The 11,428-nt window shown below is 37.6% G+C and overlaps 1 protein-coding gene across 4 annotated transcripts; it reads right to left on the bottom strand.

Annotated features, from left to right (window-relative positions):
• Positions 1-313: 313 nt before the first annotated feature.
• fam168b (family with sequence similarity 168 member B) lies at positions 314-10,045 on the bottom strand. 4 transcript variants are annotated; one of them, XM_079805701.1, is made up of 7 exons: positions 9,918-10,045; positions 7,664-7,752; positions 7,438-7,521; positions 5,318-5,460; positions 4,678-4,858; positions 4,478-4,597; positions 314-1,495 (listed from the first exon to the last, which is right to left on the bottom strand). In XM_079805701.1, the coding sequence occupies exons 2-6, from the start codon at positions 7,731-7,733 to the stop codon at positions 4,488-4,490; spliced, it is 588 nt and encodes a 195-aa protein (XP_079661827.1). In that variant the 5' UTR covers positions 7,734-7,752; positions 9,918-10,045; the 3' UTR covers positions 314-1,495; positions 4,478-4,487. The 4 variants fall into 4 exon arrangements, with proteins under 4 accessions (XP_079661827.1, XP_079661828.1, XP_079661825.1 ...); XM_079805702.1 differs by having other exon boundaries at positions 323-1,495; positions 4,678-4,855; XM_079805699.1 differs by having other exon boundaries at positions 323-1,495; positions 7,438-7,534; positions 7,665-7,752; positions 9,918-10,043.
• Between the last annotated feature and the right edge of the window lie 1,383 nt (positions 10,046-11,428).

Below are 11,428 nucleotides of genomic sequence, written 5' to 3'. Positions count from 1 at the left end.
ACCTGTACCACGATTTTAGGAATTTAAGCAAATATGGAATGCCAAACTTGACTGAACAAATAACTGGAGGAGATCTGGGAAATTGTATACATTCTTTAAGAACGTTTTCTATTATTATAATTGTACCCCCAATAAGTTAACTGACCTGGACTAATGGCGACATCCAGTGATTTATGATTAGAAGAGACTTTTAAAATTAATAACATTAGATTGTATTATAACAATAGATTGTATTAAGCTCCATTAAAAAAAAAAAACAATTTGAAAATTATTTTCCATGATTAGAACCTGAAGTAAAAACTAGAAAACTCTTAATGTATTATTGTATTTATTTTTTGGTATTTCTTGAAAATACAAAACAAAAACACATTAAACATTACAAAACATTCTTTAACCGAAGTGACATAGGCAATGTATAAAGTAAAAAGACAATGAAATTCAGTTACTGTGTAATTTTGAGGTAACAAGCGACAGAGTTTTGGGTCAATAATAACTCATAATCACCTCCTCAAAGATAACCAGTAGTGTTATCAAATAAACTTAATTGAGTTTTCTTTTTTCTTTAATTAAGCACAAACAATTTACCATTTAAAAATGTCGCAACTCAATGCGATTCCAATGTTAATCTTTCGGTCAGAATTTTAAAAGTTAAGAAAACCAAGCCAGAGGTACACAAATGAGTAAGCATGCTCTCAGCACCAATACAGCTCAATCAACCAATTTATGTATACACACACACACACACACAGGCAATTAGTGCAACAAATAACTGCAGCGAGAGCATGTAAAGTGATAAAACTTATCAACTAAAAACAGGCATATGAAGCGGAGGCACAAACCCTAAAGGTTCGTCTTCAAGCAGGGCACAGCAGCAACAATCACACCGTCACCCAGAAAAGACGAACCATGCCTGCAGCTACAAATACCCAAATTAAAACCAGGAAAAATTAACAAAACATTTTTTAAATGCTAACATTATTAATATCTTGTATGAAATAACAATTAAGACATTGCATTTAATGTACAGTTGTTTTTCTCCCAATCCCTTTGGATTTTTGCTTGAGATAACTGCTGATGGTTTTGCATCTGTCATAGCTGGTAGAATGAGCTAGTGCTGCTGGGATTTTTTTTCCTCCTTTTTTTCCCTTTTTTTTTAATATATACATGCATTCAATAGGTATTCCAATAAAACTAATTCCAACTCCCTTCCGGTTTCACCAATTAAAGAGTTAGCTAAAAACTGCAAGACAGTCCACACAACACAATTCAGCATGAAGAGCTTGTCTGGTCTTCGGCCGTGAGATATGTCGTAGAATGAGTGAAGGATGGGAAGTTGTAATGGAGCCGGACTGGGAAGATGCTCTTTCCCTTCATCTGCCAACTGGAGTCGGATTCACATTATGTTCGGAAGGAAGAGCAACTGGCTGATAACACTTGTGTCAGCTCCAATTGTAAAATACTGGACAGTGAGAATGCATATCTACCATCTTTTGACCTAAAAGTGACAAAAAGAAAATTATGTCAAATAGGGACAACAAAATAATATATTTTTTGGATAGGGATTTCATCTCTGGCCCTCAACATCCAATTTCCTGTGCAGTTTATCTCCAACCCTTATCAAATGTCCTGTTTACATCTGGTATTAAGATGCGTTTTGTTCGATCGGATCGCAAGTGGACAATGCTAAATACAGGTGTAAACGGGGTCTAAGGGTGTGTGCGAACTACACACTTGTAGTTTGATTTGCTTGGTCAGGACCAAAAAAAACATTTAGTCCTGGTCCACGTATCGTTCAGAAACCAAAAGATACTGAACCTAAAGGCACACAACCGTTCACAACCTGATTGGTCGGCTTTTATGACGTATTGCCTATTTTGAGGCGGAACATCCAATACAATGCTGTGTGCTGGGCTAAATGCGTTTCGTTGTGTGCGTAGTCTACATATCGTCGCTGCCCGAAGAAACTCACGTATGTCCAAAACGGTTACTTTTCAGGAAGCGAAAAAAAACACCGTATTTCAAAAGCAGTTGAATGTAGCGTTGTCATACTTGGTACGGCATCTTTACATGTAACCATATTCTTGCCAGTGTAATGATATAATCCACATTTGACCAAAATTGAGTTTAAATGGACATACGTGCATATTTTACAGTAACGGTGGTCGATACGCGTTCTTCCGATCATTAATTAGAATGGCCAAGTCGCGTTTCATATTGACAGAGGAATACGCTCAGTTTATTAAATAGCCTACGTCTTAGTTTATTAAATACGCTTAGTTTATTTAATATTAATTATAAATTTATTAAATGTCTCTTGCAAACTATGAAGGGACAATGAATCAATACACTGACATGGTAATGCTAGACAGATACTTTGTTTGTACAGTCCTACTGTAATTTTGTCACTCCTAGACATACGTCTGGCGTCAGGGGGGAAACATTTACCTCGATGAAGGAAAGTCATTGTCTCACCAGGCTATCCAGTGCTGAGCTTCGATGAAACTTCACGAGACCGGCAAGATGCTTCCACAGCGCAGGAGATACGCGGCGTGATTGATAGCTTTGACACCAAATGGATATACGTTAAAATCAGATGACATGATTTCACAACTTTTCATTGGCCATTTAGATATGTGAAGCATACTGTATACGGAAATGAACCTGGACATTCAATCCGTCGAAAAATCTCAAAATCGGCAAAATGGACATACGTGGTTTTCATCGGACAGCGACGATATGATGGTATTTTGACCAGCTGAAAACTTGTGAAGAGCTTATAAAATGTGTAAAGCAGGTTCTGATGCCTGTACCAAACTGTGATGGGCAAACTCACGAGTCATGACTATAATGAGAAAAAAACAATATAGCCGCGTTTTCCACCGCAGGAACAAGGAACTATGGGGTGGTGCTCGGTGTGTTTCGACCGCAGGAACCGGGGTCTAAATAAAGTTCCAGGTAAAGATTTCCTCCTCAAAACGGCCCTGCTTGTGAGGTAGTACTTTTTCAAAGTTCAAGAACTTTCAGGGGTGGGACTTGGGCGCTGAACATGCTGATTGGTTGAGCTCAGGCAGCATTTTACTTCAACCTAAAAGTCTGTTGCGGTGAGCGCAGTAAGAGCTGTTTGCTATTCGAATCAACAACAGAGTTTAAAAAATGTGACCGATGGACGACGATGAGGTTCAGGCTTTATTTAGTTTATTTGCGGAGGATGAAATTCAGTGGGCTCTGGAAAGTCGCGCGCAGTCCTACGTCACCAGACTAATCTTCACGGTACTTTAGACCGCGATGGAAACGCAGACAGCAGCAGGTCTGGGGGTAAAAGAGTTCCTGGGACAAATTTTTCCAGGTAATTTTGGAGGAAACGGGGCTTATGAGTGAGCATTCTGTCTTTTTTAGGGTCGCATCTTCCTGTTTATGGTTCGTTTACATGTCTTTGGTCTGTGTTGCGTTCATATTTCATTTGAACCACACCAGAGTTTGTTTGGAAGCGGACCGATACCCATCTTTTCAGTGGTCTTGGTCCGCTCGTTTGGTGCACACCAGGGTTCGGATGGCAGCGTTCACACGTTCAAATGAACCGCACTAACAGAGCAATAACACCAGGGTTCGTTTTAATTGAACCAAACATGCCAAGTGTGAACACACCCTAAAATGTTTTGAGCTTTCCTGCTTTCGTTGAAAACCCATTCGACCGGATTGCTCATGTGGTCGAATGTGTTCCAACAGCCACAAAAGACCGTCTACTCTCCGCCTACTGACCTAATGTGTGAATAGTATGGGAAGCGTGCTAGCCAGAAGGGATTTAAACTTTGTCGGCTGGAGACCCAAGTTTGGTTTGAAGACGAAAAACGTACCAAGCACAATGTTCTCTCACCATTCTTGATTTCTAACACGCAGAAATGAAAGTTGCTGCTCTCCGTGTGGTTTTCCGTAGTCTCCAGATGCGTTCATATGTAAAAATGCGTGAGCTTATTTTGTTTATTAGATCGAAAGATCTGACAAAAACCATAAATTTACCATCACCATAGACCCTCCCCTCAAAGAAAACAGGACAGAAGTGGTTGAAAGTGGACAAGAGACTGATTAAAACACCAGGTATGTTTCTCCCTCGTCTACTTGTGATCCGATTGAACAAAACGATCTTAATACCAGGTGTAAACAGGGCTAAAACATACCCAAACAAGCTAATCAAGGTCTTCAGGATTACTAGAACGTTGCAGGAAGGTGAGTGTAATCAAGGTTGGAAGTAAACTCAGGAGGAAAGTGGATTTTCGAGAACCCCTGATGTATACGTTGAAGGTGCGATCACATTAGCAAAATTTTACGGGCAAAATGTATCTACTGTAAGGGGAAATCTTTTGTTCTAACGCGAATTTCACAATCGTGTAGAATCCTGGATTTCACCTGTGAAAATTCCCATATTGATGGTAAGTGTGAGCGCACCTTGAGAGCTGGCAAACGTGGGATTTGTACTCACAGTGTCGTGTTCACCACTGCGGGGGCACGTAGCTGTAAGTAGGAGTGGCGGACGGGCGGTATGTGGGCATTGAGGGGTGGGGCGCAACCGGGGTTGGAGAGTGAGTAGTTAATAACGTCCCTGACGAGAAAAAAAAAGCATGTTCACCCTTTTTTTGTCAATTTGCGTGAATTTTCATTGATTATTTCCATGAGACTCACCAGCTGACATCGCCATGGTGGTGCCTCCAACCATTCCCATGGCGACTCCATTAGGACGGGGCGGGGGAATGGAAGGGGCATACATGGCTGCCGGCATGCCGTTGGGCTGGACCACCGTTGTATGATGAATGACATGGGGCGGCGCTGCATAAAGGGGCTGTGTGTAGTAAGTGCCTTGCTGCTGTGGGAAAAAAAACATCCAATATCTTAAAATACAGGCTTGACATTACTTATGCTTAAAGTCGGCATGAAACAGAAGTTGCCATAGTCTTTTCTTTCCTATTGTGACGTATATCTGAGTGAAACGGCTTCTCGAACAAGTAAAAAAAAAATTTGGGGGAACTTGATTTTGTCCTTTAGAAATTGATTAGATGGTTGTGGTTTGCTATTGCTGTGATGTCCTGACAGATTGTCCCGCCTTGATGCCAGTAAAGTCATCAGAGAAGAAAAGTTATTGCAAGAGGGAGGGGAAGTTATTTTGATTAAAGATTATGAGGGCACATTCCTTTAAAAAATACATAAATACTGATGTGCATGGATAAATTATTCATGATAAATACTGCAAAATTCCATAAAAATAAGATTTGTACATTTTGATTTTATGGTGACTTTAATAACCTCCAGTTTTACATCGCCTTACCTGTGCGTAGGGGTTCTGTTGGGGGTAGGGACTTCTCACAGGGTAGACGGCAGCAGGGTAGGGGTTGGGTGATGAGGAATAGGGAGGTACAGCACCTGTTGTTGGGGAGCAGGACATTTTGAAAGGGGTCCCGGGAGCATAACCTGTAGGGATGACAATACATTTGAAGATATAAAGAAAATAAATCAATTTGCAACATTGTTTTTAAAAAGTCAGCATCACATCAAAATTGACCCTATGGATAAAAATGGTTGGATAAAAATCAATTACCGCCCTGTATTTTTCTTAAACATCCAGTTTCAACTGGAAATCTGTTTTTTTGTAGCAATACACCGACACTTCGGCAAACAAACATATAAATAAAATACATTTTTGGTTTTGGCTAAAACTTGGGGAAGTGTTATGTTTTTAACGCTTCTCCGATGGTGGACACAATGTGGATAAGCCACAACAGGAGTGTGGACACTAGAGCTGGATTGATCAATTTTATAATGAAATTAAAACAATAAATGTTGTTTTGATGCTATTTAATGTGGCAAGGCAGACTTCATTAACATGTTAATTAATTGTATTTTTACTTAAAGCTACACTATGTAACTTTTCCGTCCACTAGAGGTCGCCTGTTCAAAACAAAGGCGTAGTTTGATGACGCCACGTTTGAGCACAGAATCTTGGGACATGTGGTCTTCACCTCACAGCCGGTGGAAAAGAGTCAGGATAGGACTCGGGCAGAAATAATGTTCATGGATGCAATTATTAACATTACTGTAGTATGAAGCAGAGCAGGACCGAGTGTTGTGGAGCTGAACAAGGCCGCAGGAGAGATTGAAGAGCGGGACTTTTATTATGACACTGTCGCCGGCACCACTTCCGCTTTTCTAGTCATGAGTATGAGGTAACGCAGCTCTGTTTATCTTATTAGATATATCTGAGTGTGTTAAAAGTTATGTTATAGTGCTACTCTGTGCATTCGCTCGAGGGCTACTATGAGACACTTGTTCACACTGCAGTGAGAGTAAGGCGTTTCTGTAAAATAAAACCGGAAACCGAGGGTAACGCAGATATGACGCAATCGGCAGGCGACTCCCTCACACGTCCCGGTTCCTTGGTTAAAATAAAAATTTCTCACGATTTACAAATAGTTGGGAACATTTGGGAAATTGTAAGTACTCAACTGAACAAAATATATAACACTGGCCTAGTGGTTTTTGGATATTTTACTGAAAAATGTTGCATTGTTCACCTTTAAGCTGTTGTCTTTATTATTTAATGTGTTTGGATAAATTTGTCATGAAAACCAGAATTTATTAGAGCCACCATTTAAATGTTTATAACAATAACTTGGAGTAGAAACATAATTATAGGCCTATCATTAAAAAGTTGAACTGCCTTACGGGACGGGAATTGGGATGGGACGCGGGCAGAAATCATGTTCATTGATGAGATTATTAACGTTACTGTAGTATGAAGCAGAGCACGGCGAGTGCTGTGGGAGCTGAACAAGGTCGCTGAAGCGACTGCTAATGAGAGACGAGTGCGACACACGGCTCGAGAGCAGTGGAGCTTTTATTATGCCACAGACGAGCGCTTCCACTTCTTCCGCTCATCTGTATGTGGGGTAACGCAGCGCTGTTTTATCATATTACATACATTTGAGTGTGTTAAAAGTTATGTTATAGTGCTACCCTGTGTGTTCGCTCGAGGGCTACTATGAGACACTTGTTGCACACTACAGTAAGCTAGATCAATATTAGAATATCATATTAATAAATGCTGGATGGCTTGTTTTGCTAAACGGCATGCAATTCATTTTAAAACATTGTATGACAGAGAAAATGCTGCATCACTGTACAATAATAAGTTAGAAAAAATATAATAATGTTCTAGTGGTTTTGGGATATTTTAATCAAAGAATCTTATATATTGTGCCTTTAAGACACTAAACGTTAATGAAAAACACTGAAAAAAAACTGCACAAGAACCTAACCATATCCGTAACTGCACTAGCTTCTTAAAACATACCAAAAATCAAAACCTCAGAAAATATTTTTTGGCTGAGTGAAGGAGAGCCCTGTAATTACTCATTGCCCCATAAACAGCTGTGTTTGGACTTCCTTTACCTGTAGGAAAGGCTGGGTTAGCACCAGGGTACATGCTGGGGGAGTACGCTGGAGCTGCCGCTGCATAACCCACAGGAAATCCTGCTGCAAGAAGTCCAGTAGAAAAAAAAAATCACAGCAATAAAGAACAACAACAAAGACAATATGCTTAATTGCATATAGTGTAAAAATTCCAAACACTTCCTATTGATTGCATGCAAGTGAAACAGAGCTCCTCTCTGGTTACCTGGGTATCCTATTCCTTTAGGGTTGGCATAAGGAACCCCTGATGACGCAGGGCTGTAAACAGGGTTCATGATGTTTCTCTTTCAGCACCTTTGAAGAGGAAGACAGCAGTATTACATACAACTAAACAATGACCTATTATTAGATAGTTGTATTGTGCATCACCTTTCTTTGAAAAAACTACAGATTTTTTTGTATGTATATAATATATATATATATATATATTATATATATATTAAAACATTTTTAAATACTGTCAAATCGATTAATCACAATTAATCACATCCAAAATAAAAGTTTGTGTTTACATAATATGTGTGTGTACTGTGCATAATTATTTCTGTATATTTGAATACACACATACTTGTATACATTTTTTGAAATATTTGCATGGTATATACTGTATATGGGTCAATTACATTACATGTATTTTTTTTGTTTGCGAATTCATTATTTTCCTAAAAAGAATTTTAATAAATACATGTCATATCATCTACAATATTTCCTCTATAAGAAACTTTCATTTTTTGGAAATTCAATTGACTTTTTGAGTTGTGGTGTTTGAAAAACCAAAAATGTCAGGTGATGTGACCGTACAAATGTACAAGCAGAAAACAAAACTGCAATAAAAAGGTTGATTTTCATAATTTCTTAATCAAATAGTTTGGCATGATTTTATGTAAAATTCCTTATAAATGAGGGAAAATAGTGTATCAGTCCCATTTCAAAACTATTCTATTACTTAAAATTTACTTATCCAGATGTAGGGAGAGCGGCCGACATAAAAATGCAATTTTATGCAATGTTACTTTAAGAAAACCATGTGACAGCTTATGACATCACACAGAAGACCCCAGAGGACCCCTTTGAGGCAGTAACAATGTTAATCACCCTCCCATAAATATTAGATAATTTGACATTTTTGAGTTATGATGAGGTTGATTCAACTTATCATGTCAGGTGGTATGACCCCTGGAAAACTTTGAAAATGTGTATATGAATTGAACTAAAAGGGCAATACATGGAAAGGGAATTTACCATGTGATATGCTACAATGATTCATATCTACAAGTTTTCAGTAGTGCTAAGTACATTAAATGTATAATATTTTAAATGAATATATGGTCGCACCACCTGACACTTTCTGGGTGGTAAAATCAGAAATCCTGTTTAATAATGAATAAATGCTGTCTTAAAAGCTTTAAAAAAAACTATATGAATCAAAACCATACTTAAAATTACATTGCTTACAATTATTATTTTTTTATCTTAAAAACCTTATTTGTCATTGAGTCATATATTATGTAAACATAAACTTTTATTTTGGGTGCGATTAATCAATTTGACAGCACTATATATTTATACATACGTACATACATACATTTATATTGTGAATAATTAGTAAATAAAAACAATATAAAAAAATGCTTCTCCATGCTGGACACTCAAAATAATCCATATCGGTCAGGACAAAGAAAACATAAAAAAAGGAAAGAGAAAAAAAAACAGCTTTGCCAGTTTTATCAGTCACGTGTAACAAGTACTTTATAATAAATGCAGTCCCTCAATAACCTCAAGCCACCCTCTACTTGACCTGTCAATCAAATTAGCTGTCTGGAAACACAAAGGCACATATATTTTGACAGATTTGTAATGCACAGCATGAGTTCAGTAACATGTAAAAAGGTAGACAATGTGTTACTCAATGACCTATCAAGAAATTGTCGAATTTATATAAAAAATTATATGTCAAATCGCGCGCTGATGACAGATGCAACGTGTTTCTGCTCGTGTTGTTTGAGTGTATCCGAGATATTGGATTACAAGGCATGCACCAAAACACAAAGCAATGGAATTGGGGGGGAAATCAGATGCGCATAACGCATCGCATTCAATGCATCTTCCTCTGTCTGAAACACAAGTGTGCTTTTCAATTAGCCTGAAGTCCCGAATGTAAACTGACTCTACCGGTCGACCAATTAATATTTTACGTGCAGGGATAAAAGGGTAGCTTTTAGCATCGCTGCATATGACGATCGTGCTTTGATGCTCAACACACATCATAATAATAGACGTGACATTGCGCACGCAGGCTCGGTGCTACAGGCCAACAGCAGCATCTCGCATCCCACTTTATCCCAATTCACTACATGTCCCACTCCTCCATCCATCCGATTAATTTCCCAAACAAAACCTCGCTCAAGTGGGCAGCTAAAGCGATGCATCTTAATCGTATAGTGACTGTGGGTACGTACGGTCGCTGGTGTTTTTGTAGCTGGCGATTAATCCAGTATTGCGCTCGCGTCTGATGATGTTGTCTGTCTCGCTTTTTTGCGTCGGATGAGAACGCTACGCAAAGCGAGCCCTGGCAGCACCGTGCGTCACTTCCGCTGTCATGCGGAAGACGTATTCAAATCGAGCGGCAGTCAGCCGAGGATTTTTGATTAAAATGTTTAATTTACGATTTATATGTCTAGATTTGTTCTAAATGGTATTTAATTCATATTAAATAAATTCGATAAAATAGATCACTATGTTTAAAAAGTGTAATTTTGTGTTTACATTTGTGTTGTGGCCAGTTATTAATTCATAATAACTCATAGTTACATAATTACATCTTTAATAGCGTAATTATATTACTGTACAAATTTCTCTCTCCAAAAAGTAAATAATTAATTATTACTTTCTAAATCCTACTTAAAGGTGCAGTGTAGTATTTATGACAACAGAAATGCAATGAAAACTAAGTTGACTTTATGATTATGATAACATTATGTTTTGTATTACCTTAGAATGAGCCATTTCTATCTCCATACACCGCGGGTCCAATTTATAATTTTTTTTTTATCAGCCAGATAAACTTCGTATACAGTAGGCTATACAAAGATTTACATATTAATACAGAAAACAAACAAAAACAAAACATGCCAGAGTGTACAAACCCCTGATCCATCAATAAAAAAAAAATCCATATTCATGTCATTCAAGAATATGACAAGTCTTCCTTGCTTTTTTTTTTTATTGCCAATGTTCTCCAAACTGGTGCAATAGTCCTCCTGAACCTGACCATTTATTCTTGTGTATATGAAATTTTCCTAAAATAATAAAAAGTTGTACAATAAAAGTAAAATTATTGTTATTACTTTGATTGGAATAATACATACATATATCAAAATGATTGAATTTAAATCAAACATTTGTTTTCCACCCAATGAAATTTTCCACATCCACCCAAAAAATATTTGTGTAGGCCTATATACAATTACAAAACAGATGGATAATAGATTATTTTTCTATGGAACAAAAGTCATGAATAATCAATATCTAAATTAAACCTCTTAGCTGGATATATACCCTGCTAACTTTTAAATGTAACCACTTTTACTTTATTATTTTATATTTCTAAATACACTGGTCCACTATGAGTTTCCTTGGTTATAATATTCAGTTTCAGAATATCAGTGTCTCCTAAAAACACGCTGTATATTGCTTCAGAAGAATCACTTCCACATGCTCTTACAAATGTATAACTAGGTATGGCGTCAAATACAACAGCATACTATTTTGGTGTAACTGGAAACCCAAATTTATCCAAGAATTCACTATAAAGATACCGTTTGAACACCGCAGTGAAACAGTGAAACCGCTAGATGCCGCTAAAATTTACACAGTGCACCTTTAAGTAATTCAAGGATAGACATTAAACGGCTCTTTTAATTCGTCCAAATAAATAAAATAAAACTACATAAATGAATCTTATTAACTG

The sequence above is a fragment of the Gobio gobio genome (genome assembly GCF_949357685.1).
Source record: "Gobio gobio genome assembly, chromosome: 23".
In the NCBI taxonomy this organism is placed as follows: Eukaryota; Metazoa; Chordata; class Actinopteri; order Cypriniformes; family Gobionidae; genus Gobio; species Gobio gobio.
The sequence above is the reverse complement of the archived record's forward strand: the minus strand, read 5'-3'. Positions and strand labels throughout refer to the sequence as shown.

Bases quoted from the DNA above. Each gene is read 5' to 3' on its own strand.
- fam168b (XM_079805699.1), bottom strand. From the start codon at position 7,733: ATGAACCCTGTTTACAGCCCTGCGTCATCAGGGGTTCCTTATGCCAAC. The intron at 7,535-7,664 runs GGTAACCAGAGA...TTTTTTTCTACT, and splicing joins CTAAAGGAATAGGATACCCA to GGACTTCTTGCAGCAGGATT. The intron at 4,598-4,677 runs GTGAGTCTCATG...TTTTCTCGTCAG, and splicing joins CACCATGGCGATGTCAGCTG to GGACGTTATTAACTACTCAC.